The 15,182-nt window shown below is 31.5% G+C and overlaps 2 protein-coding genes across 3 annotated transcripts; one reads left to right on the top strand and one right to left on the bottom strand.

Moving 5' to 3' along the window:
* Positions 1-27: 27 nt before the first annotated feature.
* On the bottom strand, positions 28-10,733 carry LOC145319525 (uncharacterized). Its single transcript, XM_080161707.1, has 6 exons — positions 10,615-10,733; positions 9,919-9,978; positions 9,212-9,282; positions 8,357-8,434; positions 1,134-1,191; positions 28-478 (listed from the first exon to the last, which is right to left on the bottom strand). The coding sequence occupies exons 1-6, from the start codon at positions 10,632-10,634 to the stop codon at positions 337-339; spliced, it is 429 nt and encodes a 142-aa protein (XP_080017833.1). The 5' UTR covers positions 10,635-10,733; the 3' UTR covers positions 28-336.
* LOC145319522 (uncharacterized) lies at positions 1,694-8,144 on the top strand. Of its 2 annotated transcripts, none has more exons than XM_080161702.1 (9): positions 1,694-1,776; positions 3,424-3,462; positions 4,000-4,056; positions 4,360-4,449; positions 6,355-6,453; positions 6,687-6,785; positions 6,984-7,082; positions 7,679-7,747; positions 8,008-8,144. In XM_080161702.1, exons 1-9 carry the CDS (start codon positions 1,752-1,754, stop codon positions 8,031-8,033), a joined length of 603 nt encoding a protein of 200 aa, XP_080017828.1. In that variant the 5' UTR covers positions 1,694-1,751; the 3' UTR covers positions 8,034-8,144. The 2 variants fall into 2 exon arrangements, with proteins under 2 accessions (XP_080017828.1, XP_080017827.1); XM_080161701.1 differs by having other exon boundaries at positions 1,728-1,782.
* Positions 10,734-15,182: the final 4,449 nt, after the last annotated feature.

A 15,182-nucleotide genomic window follows, 5' to 3' on the forward strand; every position in this document is an offset into this window, starting at 1 on the left:
TAGCTTCGCTACTAAAAAACTCCGCCCTGCCAAAAGATAAATTTTATATCCAAAGAAGTTTTGTTTAATGATTAAGTAAATTTTATTTTTTTATTCATTCGAAACCGATTAATATCCGGTGAATTAGAACCGGTTCTCATCCATACGAAAAAACGATGTCTAGCATCGTATTATATCCAGTTTTCTACGAATATAAATGTGTACAAACATAATATTTAAACGCAGTTATGTTAGCCCGTGTTTTCAGCATTGTACATTTTTATATCCCCGGAAAGCTGTTCAAAATACGGTGCGATAAATAACTATTATAAATTGGAATTTTTATAAAGACAAATTTTAATTGTATGTGCAAGGTACAAGCACAGAATCTCCATCATCAATATTATGATTACCAGAGCCACAATCAACAAAAGTGTTATCATCAAATATTACTCTAACAAAGTCAAACCTCCAGGCGTCAGAACCCCAGTGTTGAACACTAAAATATCATAGTAAGATAAATTATTAAGCCTAAAAATAAGTATTTCCATAGCTTTATACAGTCGATAATGTGTATAGGCTAGCATTAAACTTATCTATGTCAAGAATAAGTAAATATTTTAAAAAGTATACTTGTGCTTATCAAACCTTATTGATTAATGCATGTAAACTTTATGTTAACAAACCTCTTACCCTTCAATCAATTCAATCTAAGTTATTAATACCTAATCCTATGTGAGAAGAATTACAAAAAAGATGCCATATTTAAAAAAAAAAATTATGTTTAACTTTATAATCCCTGTACAAACGTAACAGGATGTCTTCCTACAGGTCAAGAAAAGGTTTCTGCTAGCTAAAGATTATAAGAGTAGCTAATCTAAGGCCAGATAAAATCTATTAAAATTATTTAAATTAATAGGTTATCTTTATGGTGATTATTCTAAAATACATCGACTATCGGCGTCGCACCTAAAGTCTAAACTAATCGGTTTGAGATTTACCCCTCATCTTTAATCTAATTTTAAAATAAAAATGATTTGTTTTCCGGATGAAAAGGAAAGTTAAAGTGGTTCTACGCCTATCGATACTGTTCTATAAATGCATACAGACATGTCAGACATCCTGTTACTTGATATAAGACCTGCATTACTTACAACACATCTTGTAGAGGATCAGTAAATTCATGTTCATAGCATCCTTGTGTCAACTCGCCTAAAAGAATGGGTATATAATACGTGGACATTGTGTGAGAGATTCTTACATACCCTGATAAATGTTTATCACAGTTGGATAATATTACTATACCTTCCACCCCCACCCCCCCCCCCCCTCCACCTTATTATGACTTTAACCCATTGCCTACCCTGGGGTACTGGGAGGAACGTACTGACCAATATCTGAGGACTATATTAGCGACCTAAATTAAGGAAAAAATTTCCCTGTCACAATATCCACGTATTCTATATTCATAACTAAAAGTTTAAAAATTCTTGTATAAAGATATCTCTAAACTGCATTAGTTGGAACATGATTGTTCTTGTTTAAGAATCAAGTATCTGATGCTTGTGCAAAACTTGTATTTTTGCTTTTTTTTCATCAAAAGTTTACAGTTGCAATTCTAACAAATTAAGAATATCAATTTATATATTATCATAATGTTTAAGTAATTAGATAAAATATCTAAAACTATACTTACTTATTATTTTAAGTAAATGTTTTTATGGTACAATTTTTGTTTGCAAAAATTTGTATTTTTTCATGTTTTAGACAAAATGCATTTTAACCTATTACTAATAGGCATAGGCGATTCCTTCAGATCTTTTCATTCATGGAAATTTCACTCCTATTAACAATTAACAGTCGGGCCCCTTGCCGCACCTTAATCGGTCCGGGGGGGGAGGGGGTTGCGTTCAACGACCTCCCCCCTATTATCTCGGTTCCTATTAGAGCTAGAATGCTAAAGTCCCCTGTTTGATAATGAATTTCCGACCTTAAGTAAGTCTAAGTCAATTTTCACTTCCTTCACCCTAGAAGAAGCCAGGATCATAAGTAAGTCTAAGTCAATTTTCACTTCCTTCACCCTAGAAGAAGCCAGGATCATACCTGGAACCTGAAATTGACTTGAACACCTGTATTTAGTATTAGGAGGTACTACTAGAGACTATTTTAATATTTTGGTGAGATAAAATGCTTTGTTTGAGTCAAAAAAAAATATTTTTGCTCTTTACCTGGATGACCCTGCCAGGTTTGCTGGCATCCTGTGCCCGCCAGAATGAAGATATTCAAAAAATTCCAACTCTCAGTTATGTGTCATACCCATACCTAAAAAGTCACGCAGTTTGGGCTCTTTATCTTCCACACACAGAAAATGAGAAAGAAAAAACCGGAGTGGGAGGTGTTCAACGCCTCCCCCCCCCCCCCCCCCGACCGTTAAGGGTTAAGAAATAATTTTTTTATGTGGTATATTGTGTATATTGTTAAATCATCTAAAGGGTAAATGCACGAAGTGCATTTAAACTTTAATTTAGTGAACTGCATATTTTTTTTCTATTCCATGGTTTAAACTACATCAATATGTTTAAAAGAATTTCAATTTTCTACCAGGTTGTTTTAAAAATATCAAGACTTGAAAATCATATTTTTTGGATGTATGCAACATAAATGGCTGTCCTATTTTCCCAAAAAAGAGTGATGACTATTTTGCGGTGCCTAATTGATTGCTATTTATGTCCTGTGGTGGTTTTAGGCTATTTTCTTGGGGCGTGGGACACCCCCAACACCCCCCCCCTTCCCAAATTATTATTAGGCAGTTAATTAAAATATTATTATTTTTATATCGACTATATTGGTTCATTAAATTTGGACCCTGGCTAACATAATATCGACAAATCGTTATTATATTGAAACTATAATACAAACATAATTAGGGTAGGTCCGTCCGAGATAGTTAGCTTTTTTTAGTTAATTTAGGCATGTTAGAATTCTCCTATCGATTTCAAACTGTAGTAGTTAGGTACGATTTAGAAAACGTAGCAACTCTATAATCATTACCAGAATGTCCGTACGTCCATTTTAAACATGTTGATTTTTCTACTTTTTTAACAACAAATTATTGTGTGATTTAATAATCCGTTTGATCTGATTTTTGGTTTATTGATTCCTGGGACAACAAAGTACAATATATAAGCGAAGCAACTCTATAACCAAGTCCTAAAAATGTAAGTATGTCCATAAACATTATCATCCAATTATCAATCCAGCAGTTTTTCATCCAATTTACTTACAATTTTGCTTCGACTCTTATACTTTTATTTTCTGATTATTCAGTTTCTGACACTATACAAGTATTAATGTCCGTTTGTCCTACCGTTATAGTGCTTCGCTTTTATGGATGTTGTCATCCTTGTTTTTATATTATCTGAATGGCACTGCCTATGCTTGCAGGAACAGAATTACTTTTAGTTTTTGAAACTCTCTTTCCAGGTACAAATTCATATTTAAGAAAATTTCAAAAGCATTTGTTACAGCTTTACAAATTCAAGTGTTTCAAAAAATCAGCCACGTGATGTCATAAAAGGAGGGAAGGAGTGGGAAAAAAACCCAAAAAAAAAGAGATGGTTAATCCCTCATTTTATGACGTCACGTGGCTGATTTTTTTAGACACATTGTAAAGCTTCCATTTGTTCTTTTGTAATCAACTTTGGTATACTGGCAAAATGGTCTCTAACTCTTTTATAATTATAAAGAATAATTTTTGTACTTTATGTTTAAGGGCAGATGAGAGCAAAAAGGGGTTTTTAAATGAAAAAGATTACTTAATTATTAGTATGTGTGTATATATACACATGTTAATGCATTACCATTTCGTTATTGGTATAAGCTGTGCGTTACCTACGGACTAACTAACAGACAAACAAGTTTACATTGCTTATACATACATTAAATGAAAAATCTTAAATGTGAACAAAAAAAGGAGTTTTATTATCGTTTTTTTTTAATAAATATTTTATTCTATTTTAGTTTTATATGCCTTGTCAGAAAATAGGGACGCAAAATCTTTAGAAGAAAAAATTCCAGGTTGGCCGTTTACCTGAAATTAATTATTTTATACTCTTATCTATTTGTACACAGAGATAAGAGGATGTGAAACTTGAGGTGAAAGATAGGGGGATATTGACAATCCTATGCCTACTGCACTTTCCTGTACAAACATAAATCAAGAATGCCTATAAAAGAGGAGAACTTAATCATTTTTTGCAATTATTATTCCAGTATAATAAAAAATAAGATAATTGAACATTTGGGCCTAGTAGAGGACAGCGCTCCCCCCCCCCCTCCACTACCCCTTTTGTAGATAAACTTAGCCAAATATTTTTTCAGACCTTATAGAAGCCTCTTGGAAAGGACTGATTAAACCTGTAGAAGTATTGCTGGAAGAGGGTGTGAATATAAATGGTCAAAATGAGTATGGTTAGTAACATAAATTGTTCAAATACTGATTTTAAAATTTTAAATCATTTGTAAAGATAGTTTTACTTCAACATGTTACTAAAAATATTTGTAAAAAAGGGAAATTAAAAAAAAGTGTTTTACTATATTTGTGAAAAAAATATGGATACATTAGATATCTTAGAGATAATCCAAATAAATATAAATTTAAGATACCCATAATAATGATAAACAAGGATGACAACATCCATAAGTAGCGAAGCACAAAAAATCGTCGATTGGAATACGTAGATTTAAAAGGTTTTTACTAAAATCAAGAATAGATTTATTGGATAAAATAAACATGAAACCTTGTTTTATTTTGTATGATGATGATGGTCAAAGTAAATTATATTAACGATGCTCATAACAATGGGAAAAATTATTTTGATACAGATATCCCATAAAAGTTTGAAAATTGCATCAAAATATACAAAGATATGGGGAAATATGTAAAACATATAAAAATAGCCAAAAACCTGATAAAAGGCAGTCTGGCCGTCATGGTTGTTTTATTAAAACGACAAAAAATTTAATTTTTAAATCCTTAACTTAAAAAATTTGGAAAATCGGACCATATACACTGAAGATATGGAAAAAAGTGTTAAATATATAAAAATAGCCTAAAACCTGCTAAAAAGGCAGTCTGGCCGTCATGGTTATTTTGTTTAAAAGAAGGAAAATTCAATTTTGATATATATAACTGAAAAATTTTGAAAATCGGACTATAAACACTGAAGATATGGAGAAAAATGTTAAATATATAAAAAACAGCCTAAAACCTGCTAAAAAGGCAGTCTGGCCGTCATGGTTGTTTTCTTTAAAAGGAGGAAAATTTAATTTTGATATATATAACTGAAAAAATTTTGAAAATCGGACCATAAACACTAAAGATATGGAGAAAAATGTGAAAAATATAAAAATAGCCTAAAACCTGCTGAAAAGGCAGTCTGGCCTTCATGGTTGTTCCTTTAAACGACGGGAAATTTAATTTTGATATCTGTAACTGAAAAAATTTTGAAAATCGGACCATAAACACTGAAGATATGGAGAAAAATGTGAAAAATATAAAAATAGCCTAAAACCTGCTAAAAATCGGTCCGAACGCCAATGATGTTTTGATGTTTTATAGTCAATTGTGCTCCTTAATGATGGGAATGTTGTCAAAAAATTTCAGCATTCTATCTTTTATAGGAGCTGAGTAAATCCCATTTCCCCCATAGCGTTACGGACTGACGGACTGACTGACGGACTGACTGACGGACGGACAAAGTGAATTATAGAGTAGCTTCGCTACTAAAAATGGTAGCACACTGAGATACGGTGGTGAGAGTTTGAGTTCAATTCTCCATGTGTTGACTCGAATTTCTCATTTCAATAATTATCACGCAACTTCCCCTGGTTGTGTAAGAAGGTGATTATTGAGTAAGTTTGGATACTCAATAGTCCCGTACATAATATTAGTACTACCCTTATCCCAGGCTCCTCAACGGAGAGCGTCATTCATAACGGCGACTTAATTTGGGACACATGCCATACTCGGCGAGGGTGAGGTAATAATGATTAGTTCTCATGAGATAGCGGGTCAGGCCACAGTGTGCTTGAACGTGGAGCCTGATAGCCCTAGTGGCTAAACAAAAGTGTCTCAGCCTACTCCATGACTCCTTAGGTTAAAACCCTAAGAAACTATGGCTAATCAATCAATCAATCAATAAACAATAATATCCCAGCCATAAAGTCCTGGGAGTTTATAAGCCAATAAATAAGAGAACAATTTTAAAAAACTTTGATACCAGTACAATGTCTCCTCTTATTCTTATGACTTTATCCTCGTAAATAATATTGTTTAATATGCATATGACAAATTATTAATATTTTTGTTTGAAGGAAACACTGCGCTGCATGCAGCTTCTTATAATGGTCATGCTGAACTGGTCAAACTTCTTTGCAGTTATGGAGCTGATGTCAATATTAAAGCTAACTGGGGTAAGCTATTATAGCTGGTTTTGGAGTGAAAAAAATATGAGCTATTTGTAAAACTAAAGAATCTGCATTTAAAGTTACCTATAGGAGATATCTTAACTTGAATTTAGTGCAATCCAGGCAAAGGGAAAGTGATTCTGACAAACAATTGTAAGTGAAAAGTTTTCTACTACTTAGCTACTTAAAAATGTTTTCAACCTTAAAATGTATAGTGGACTTATAATAACTGTTTTTAGGTTGGACAAGCCTTCATTTAGCATCAAGATATGGACATATGGATGTTGTAAAAATTCTTCTTGAAAACAATGCCGATCCTGATGTCACAAATAAATCAGGTATTTAATTAATAAACTAGAGACCTCTAGGGTCCATTTAGGTTGGAAAGGTAGTTGAACCTCTCCACCCTAAAAATTAAACTTTCAATTTCAATTATGAAAAACAAATTTTTTTGAGGGGGGGTAATTTTTTCTATAACGACTTATTTTAACTAATATTTCATCTATTAATTAAAACTGTGATTATATTTTGGTTAGGAGAAACAAGCCTACATGAAGCAGCCTACAAAGGAGAGATAGGAGTAATAAAACTACTTATCCATAATGGAGCAAAACTCAATTTGAAGAATGATTATAGTTAAATTGTTATCATTTATGAGAGAAGCTACTCTTAATTTCAATATGTCTGTCTGTCCATCAGCCAGTCCGTCATGCTGTGGAAGAAATTGATTTTCTCAGTTGTTTTTTAATATAGATAGTTGAATTTGTTTTCTGTTAAAATTCCCTATAACATTGAGCATCCAATGTGTAATCTACTTAGTCCGTCAGTCTGTCAGTATTACTACGAAATATGAAAACAATAAAAAAGAGATGGATCTATTGACGTCACATGGATAATTTTTTAAGACACTTTGTAGAGCTTCTGATTTTTTTTTCTAAGACGAAAAAATTTGCAAAATAGAACTTTTTATGTCATCTAGAAGAATGTTTAGAATATATTTGATGTACTGTACTAATATTCATTTTAATTACTTTTCACTAAAACTATCAAATGTACAAAATTGACCCCCCACATTTTTACTTTTATTCCTGAAAAAAATATATATTTCTATTCCTTTGAATTCATAATGAACCTAACCTAAGATAAGCTATAAATTTAAAAAAAAAATGCTTGTTTGTCCATGGAAATATGAGGAAACCAGTTAATAATATTAAAATCTGTTATAATTCAGGTGAAACTGCTCTTGATCAAGCAATTAAGTATCAAAGTAATGATGTTGTGGGAATTCTCAAAAGCTTAGGTAAAAATTAAAACCAATATTTGTAACTCACATAAATAATAGCATTAGAAGCTGGGAATTTTGAAAAACTGATCAATAGTTTTTTTTAAAAACATTTGGTAGGCATTTGGTCAATTGTTTCTGTCAAAATAAAACTGCAGAATTTTTACCATTTTGGCAGATAAGAACTATAATAACGCGAGCTGCTAAGGTTTCTCAAAGTCTAGCCTATTGTTGTGGATAAAAAATGCGCAATTTACATAAAAAAGTATTTTCTTTAGGTATGAAATCTGGAAAAGAATTGTAGAGGATTGTTAGTATATATATTGAAAATAACAATTTTGTCAAAGTCATAACATTTTATTCTTTTAATTGTAAATTTGATAAATTTTATCTAAAATTCTACCTTCAAAGAAAACTTTTTTACAAAATTTTTAGAAAAATGTTTTACAAATAAAAAATCTTAATAAATAACAAGTACAATTAACCTAATAGTAGAGATTCTAAAGAAAACAGAAAGAAAATAAGTAAGAGAGCAAAATTCTAGAAAAAAATAGCAAGAAAAATAATAACCTAGTATCCTAAATGTTAAAGGTTTAGCAATAAAAATCAGTATAATTAAGAAATAACCTGCATATCTGTCAAAAGCACCAGTTCTGTAATCATTGAAGGAAGGATGGTCCATTTCACTTACAGAACAATGTTCACCTTGGATGTGTCAACATATTAATTACCAGGATTTTCATACAGACGGACACATATTAAATGTAGAAAAGCCTCGCTGTTATTAAGTGTTATTAGATAATATGGACAGGTAACTCGGCCAAAAAAGAAATGAAATGCCTTAAATCAAACCTTTTGGGCCTCAAGACAAATTTTGTTCAATCATTAGAGTAAAATCATAGAGGGGGAAGGGATTATATAACTGTATGTCCCCAACCTGAGGACCCTGTGCCAACCTGTCATTAAGTTTTTTAAGATCAAGAATATTAACAAAGCCTAGTCGCTACAAAATAGCAGAAAACAATTGGCTAGCAGACGAAAAAGGTTCACAACAAGGGGATCCAGGTAAATGTCTGGTTATACATCTACATTTATAGATTTATTGTTCAATCACAGTGTTGTCTGTTTTCAATAACAGTTGGTTGGATTATATTGCCTTAAGAGCTCCTACAAAGCAACTGTAATTAAGTTGGTATCAACTATCTAAAAATACTTTTCTCATAGTACCCAAAGTTTTGTAAATTAAATCTCTCATATATATGCCTAAAAACATTAGGATTTAAATTTTGACTAGTTGGCTCAAAACTAGCATCATCCACTTTTTCAAAAAATTATCTTAATCTGATGAAAAGTTACATTTGTGCTTTTTTTATCACTAAAGATGTACAATAATTTATCGTCCATTGTCTTATCCTATAAGATCCCTGAGAATGAAGCATTTAAGATTTGTTTAAGGTGAAAGTTTGGAAAAAAATAAAAAACCTGTTGTAGAGGTAAACTGCATGCTGACATGTCCACTTCCATCCATACCAGAATCTGCCTTGAATGATGTCCTACAATCACAATAATATACAATAAGACATTGGCGCGGTGCTTTCCCATAAAATACCTAGCGAGCAGCGAAACCTAATTTATTTCTGAAATAAATATTGAAAACAATGGGGGAAGGGAGTTTTTTTTATGTCTAATTAAACTCCACCACCCTCCCCCCCCCCCCCCCCCCCCCACCTTAACCACTCACTTAAGACTCTAGGGGCTAGGTGTCGCTTCGGGTACTAGACCTCCACGCATAAACACTCACTTACAATTTAATGGGGAATGGGTTTCTGTGCTCGACTAGGCTCTTTGAGAGAAACCGCCCATATACTTTTTGTTTTGTAAATGTTTCAAAATTATGATAAAAATATGTATTCTAAACTAGCACTATCCAGCCTCCAACACCTACACAACTTTTCTTATTGAATGAATGTGGGAGTCAGTCAGTGACAGAAGAGGAATTTCATCATAATTTTAAGAAAAGCTACGCATGTTAAAACCCACAAGTTTAAAGCGCCGCGCTGTAAGGTCTCTCTGCCACAAGCTGTTCCGACAGGACAGACCATCCCGAAAACTTAAAGATTATAGCCATTCTGCAAAAATAAATTTAAATACAATATTTTCTATGGATGTTACTATTCTTGTCTACTTACTGTGTATTAATTTCAACAAGTCTCTTTCCATTTGAACAGCAAACCAACACCAACAAGGAGCTTCAAATTTAAAATTTTTTCAATTTTCATTTTTAGATAAAATTCAAATCGATAAATGACTTTATCAACACTAACGGCTTCTTCCAAGGGAAGCTTGTTATAGTGCCTATAAAAAGGACGTCATACATTACTAGCCCACCATTGGTCAAATAAAATGTATACTGGCCTAATAGTAAACATTGGTCATTTGTATTTTGTGGCGTCATTTTTATAGGCACTATAAAAGCTTCCTTTTAAGGTTCTTGGGGGAAGGGGAAATCCTCCCATAAAAAGATATAACTGTTGCCTGTATCTAAAAGCTTCACTTTACAGGACAACAACATCGAGATCTTATTCTGTAAACACACAGGTAAAGACATCCTGTTGCTTTTATATGAGGACTAGTGGATACCCCCCTAGAATCAAGGGGCTCTGTTTGGTTGGGGTAGGAGATGGCAGAAAAGATATCCTAAAACCAGTTAAATACTTAAATCTAAAAATAAGATAGCTTAAAACCATCCCAGGATCTATGTGAAGCTTCCCTAGAATGGAGAACCCAATCGGTTCAGTATTTATTAAGATATTAAGCTTCAGCCAATAAAAAATTTTCCAACTTTATATTATAAGAAAGATTTATTTCTAAAATTTTTAACTTACACTAATGTAAGCAGTTTCATTTTCGAGGTTTTATTGCGTCTAATGATTAAGTAAACTAATTCAACAAAAGTTTGTTTTTATGCATGATAATATTATTATCTTCAATCTGCCAATCATTTGTCCATCAATGATATCTTTTTTAGTAGCGGAGCTACTCTATAATCCACTTTGTCTGTCCGTCAGTAACGTTATGGGGTAAATATTATCTTCTTGGCTTTTGTTTAAGATTGACAGCTGAATTTTTAAATGAAATTTCCTTGTACCTATATAAACACCAATTTTATAATTTACTTAGTGCGTCCGTCAGTATGTAGGTTTTGCCTTAAAAGACACAAATACTTATTTCTTTCTAAATGTTTCCTAGTTTTTTCATAAGCTATTAAAACGTATATTACCTCTCTTTATTTTCTATGACAACTGAACATGTGCCCTAAAAATTACTTTGTCTGTTAGTCCATTCATGATTTTAAAGTTTCTCAACCTATAAATTTTGTCATTCTATTGTTCTTTTGTAATATTTGTTCCAAAATAATTACTTTTTTTCTGCCGTAATGTAAAAATATACAAAATATTGTCTATCTCGCAAAAAATTCTATCTGAAAAATATTCAACAAATTAGACAGAAAAAAAACAAAACAAAAATTTCTATGGATGCTGTCATACTTTCTTCAGGGACGTCCAAGTTTTTATTATGTTTGAGGGGGGAAATCTAATGTATTTAGAAGATTTTGAGATGTTTCAAAGTTTGAGGGGGTTAACACCCCTTTTCCTCCACCCTTGGACGTCTATGCTTGCTATGCCATTATTTTCATTGACGCAATTGAAATATAAATAAATTATGTATGAAACTTAAGGTACATCAGGTTAAAGATTTAAATATTTTGAATATGATAGATCGAGTGTTTTAATATCATTTCTCGTATTTATTCGAATCCGGTGGATAGGAACCGGTTCTCATACATACGAAAAAACTATGTCTAGCATCGTATTATATTCAGTTTTCTACGAATATAGAATGTACAATTATGAGATTAAAGCCAGTTTTTTTAGCCGGTGTCTTTGGCACCTCAGGGCTAAAAAAACTAGTTTTAATCTCATAATTGTACATTCTATATCCTCGGAAAGCTGTTTATAATACGATGCGAGAAATAACTATTCTCGTATTCATTCGAATCCGGTGGATAGGAACCGGTTCTCATCCATACGAAAAAAAACTATGTCTAGCATCGTATTATATCCAGCTTTCTACGAATATAAAAATGTCGGCACCTCGGGGCTAAAAAACTGGTTTTAATCTTATAATTGTACATTCTATATCCGCGGAAAGCTGTTTATAATACGATGCGAGAAATAACTATTACCAATTTTTTTATTGGGGTATTACAATTATCTAAATTGTTAGGAACTTTCTTCATAAAATTAAATTTTAATTCAGTTCATGTAAAACAAAAGAAAACCTTAGTCAGATTGAATTTAAATAATTTGAATCAATGTAATTCTGTAAATTGGTTAAAATTACTTCACCATAAATTGAATAACTTTCTTATACAAAAATTTCTGTAATGCATTTATTTTAATTGATATTGTATTATTGAAATGTTACCTCTTGTAACACAATAAATACCATTAACCAATAATGATTTGGAAATTTTATTATTTTTTAATTAGAACCATTAAAACAAGAGGTAATAAATTAAAAAATAATTTCTATTTTATAATTTGAAAATTTAAGAAATACTAATGAAATACTAAATAAATTTTTCTCGTTATGTCATTATTTTTCCAATAAATATATGTAATACAGGGAGTAAGGGAGGGGACAATGGGCAGTTAATTCAATTTTATAGTTGTGACCCTTAAAGGTTGAAAACCCAGATATTTCCAGATAAAACAAGTATTTGCAATATAGCAACCTTTAGTGGAAATTTTTGACTTTTTGAATTGTTTTTAATTCGAAATGCACCATCCTTAAACTGATGCTTTACTACAAACCTTTAATTCTAGAGATCAAAACCCTTGTTTACAATTCATTTCCATAATTGTTATTATTTAAACTTCGGAAAATTAAGGAAACAGACCATTTTACTTTTACAACTTCTTTTACCCAATTTTTTTTATTGTATTTATTAAAAAGCATAGACATGAAAAAGCCTTTAAATAATTATATTACAAAACTTACTAAAACAATTACCTTCCTACAGAACTTTTAACTCAAGTTATTTCATTTAACGAAATAAAAATGAGATACCTTGCGTCAAAATTCCATACTACATAAATAAAATAGTTGAGAACATAAGTACATCTTAATTTTAAAGATCTTAAGGTTTAAGTAACATATCTTAGGATAACTGGTAGCTGCGCACCTAGCATCCAGGACAGAAAAATAAAATAACACCATCTTGAGATTTTAATGATAAACAAACCTTGAACAACTCAGGACTTCGTGAATTTTCCCTAAAATTTTGAAATTAATCGGATCATTAATTACAGAAATATTAAGCTAAAGACAAAAAACTTTTGCCTTTACATTAAATCAATAAGAAACATCTAACATGTCTAAAGTAACGAAAAGAGCTAACCGTTACGGACGTACAAATGTGCGGGACCTAATTATAGGAAGGCTTTGCTCATAATAACTAATAATCTTAATATAATTTCTTTCTACAACGAACTAATCGGAATGAATTAACATTAAACAAAAATTAGATATAAAAAATGTAATGATTCAATTTACAAAATAATTTTCAAAATCAAAAAATTCTGTCTGCTTGTTATTGTTTATCTTTTTGTTGACGCGCTAGTTTGCCGCGAGATTATGCATGATTTTGCGTGACGTCATTCATAATTGGTCCCCAAGATTGGTTAGAAACTGCTAAATTCTTGCATGTTCCCTTTAAGCCAGTCCCCAAAGTCTAAGACTCCTAAAAATTGAATATTCGATCCATTGTCCCCTCCCTTACTCCCTGTATGTAATATGTATGAATATTTCATCATATTCAATAAATATATATTGGTTCTAATCATTGGATTTATAATTATTTTCTTTCATAAATTCATACCAAAAAAAATTGGTTCAGTTGTTAGTTCAAAATGATTTGGGTAACACAACTTAGGTTGGGGTTTCAAATCCTAGCCTTCTGTTTCTTTTTACATCAAATGCATCAGTCAATTCAGAAATATATTGATAGTCCAATTTCCATTACTAAAGTAAACCATAAAGAATTGATCCCTGAACCTGTTTTGTTTGTATGCCAACCAGGCCAATTCAATTACAACACAAGCAGTAGATTTGGATATAAATGGATGGTAAACTTCTGGTCGGGTATCCTTACTCTAGATGTAGGCAAGAAAGTGACTTGGAAAGGAAAAGATGGAAACCAAAGTTATGCCGCATTGATTGAAGAATTGTACAACTTTGACTACTCTGTAGTAAAAATGACACATGGAAAACTTGGTAGAAACCTCTTTAGCCTTAACCTTGGAATGTGTAAAGAGGTGATAGATGTTCAATACAACAAATTGCCTACATTGGAAACCAATAAGAAAGTATTTTTAATTGCAGTTGATCCATTTACTCAAACTGACCTAAGGATCAACTATGATCCCAATGCAGTTGCAACCATAGGTAACTTAGAGAATGGATTGTATAATGGTGAAGATGTAATGATTGAATACAGCATAACTGATGAAACAATTCTGGATGAAGTTAAATGTAGAAATTACCAAAGGATTAATTCATCATATGGACAATGTGTAATGGATCATCTTCAGGTATTAAAATTAATCAAATTATCAAATCATAAAAAAAAATAATTTAGTTTGGTTGATTTTCATTTAACATTTTGATTCAAATGAAAGCCTAATTTTCGGGTCTAGGAAAATCTTACTATTTGTATTTGTGAAAAATATTTATGTATTTGTTTTGAAACAGCGTTAAGTGCCAAAATATTACGTCGCACAATACAAGTGACCATTTAGAGGCCAGTATAAATTTTACCATTGGTCGATTACAATTTATACTGGCCTATCGTTTGTACTTTGTATTGCATGACGTCATTTTTTGGGGGGCTTTTAATGCTGTTTTATTTGTTTTGGTTTACAATTTGGGAGAAACTAAAGTCAATTTATGGATGTATGGCCCCTTGGTTTAAAACAAGAAAAAATCTATCATGTGAAACAGATATACCAATCAAGCAATTGAATAATACAACTGCAAATGAACTGCTAAATTTTTATTTGAGACTTGAAACTCTTGACATGTTCACTTTTGAACCCAAAGTATGTCCTAAACCATGTACAACTATGAACATTCTTATTAAAACTAGAAATGCAGGATATGGTATGGCATCTGGATCAGTAATGGTAATTTGGAAATCAGATCAGGTTTACTTTAGTTGCTTATTATAGCTCCTCTGTAAGTTATAGAATATGTCATCAAGTGTACATCAAGTGTACATGTTACATTTATGATCACATTCACTTTTATAGATTTTGATATGAATAAGTTATCATATGATTAGTTCACATACATTTTTTCACTCTAGGTTTAAGGGTCATTGCTATTCACT

This window comes from Acartia tonsa, chromosome 5 (assembly GCF_053477335.1).
Source record: "Acartia tonsa isolate MP-2025a chromosome 5, ASM5347733v1, whole genome shotgun sequence".
Taxonomy (NCBI): domain Eukaryota; kingdom Metazoa; phylum Arthropoda; class Copepoda; order Calanoida; family Acartiidae; genus Acartia; species Acartia tonsa.

Excerpts from the sequence above, each read along its gene's own strand:
- LOC145319522 (XM_080161701.1), top strand. The coding sequence starts at position 1,752 with ATGCATTTTAACCTATTACTAATAGGCATAG. Across the intron at positions 3,463-3,999 it reads TTTTGAAACTCTCTTTCCAG|TTTTATATGCCTTGTCAGAA; the intron begins GTACAAATTCAT and ends ATTCTATTTTAG. Across the intron at positions 4,450-6,354 it reads AAATGGTCAAAATGAGTATG|GAAACACTGCGCTGCATGCA; the intron begins GTTAGTAACATA and ends TTTTGTTTGAAG.
- LOC145319525 (XM_080161707.1), bottom strand. The coding sequence starts at position 10,634 with ATGAAACTGCTTACATTAGT. Across the intron at positions 8,435-9,211 it reads GCAGTTTACCTCTACAACAG|GTGAACATTGTTCTGTAAGT; the intron begins GTTTTTTATTTT and ends GACACATCCAAG. Across the intron at positions 1,192-8,356 it reads TGCTTTTGACAGATATGCAG|GCGAGTTGACACAAGGATGC; the intron begins GTTATTTCTTAA and ends CCATTCTTTTAG.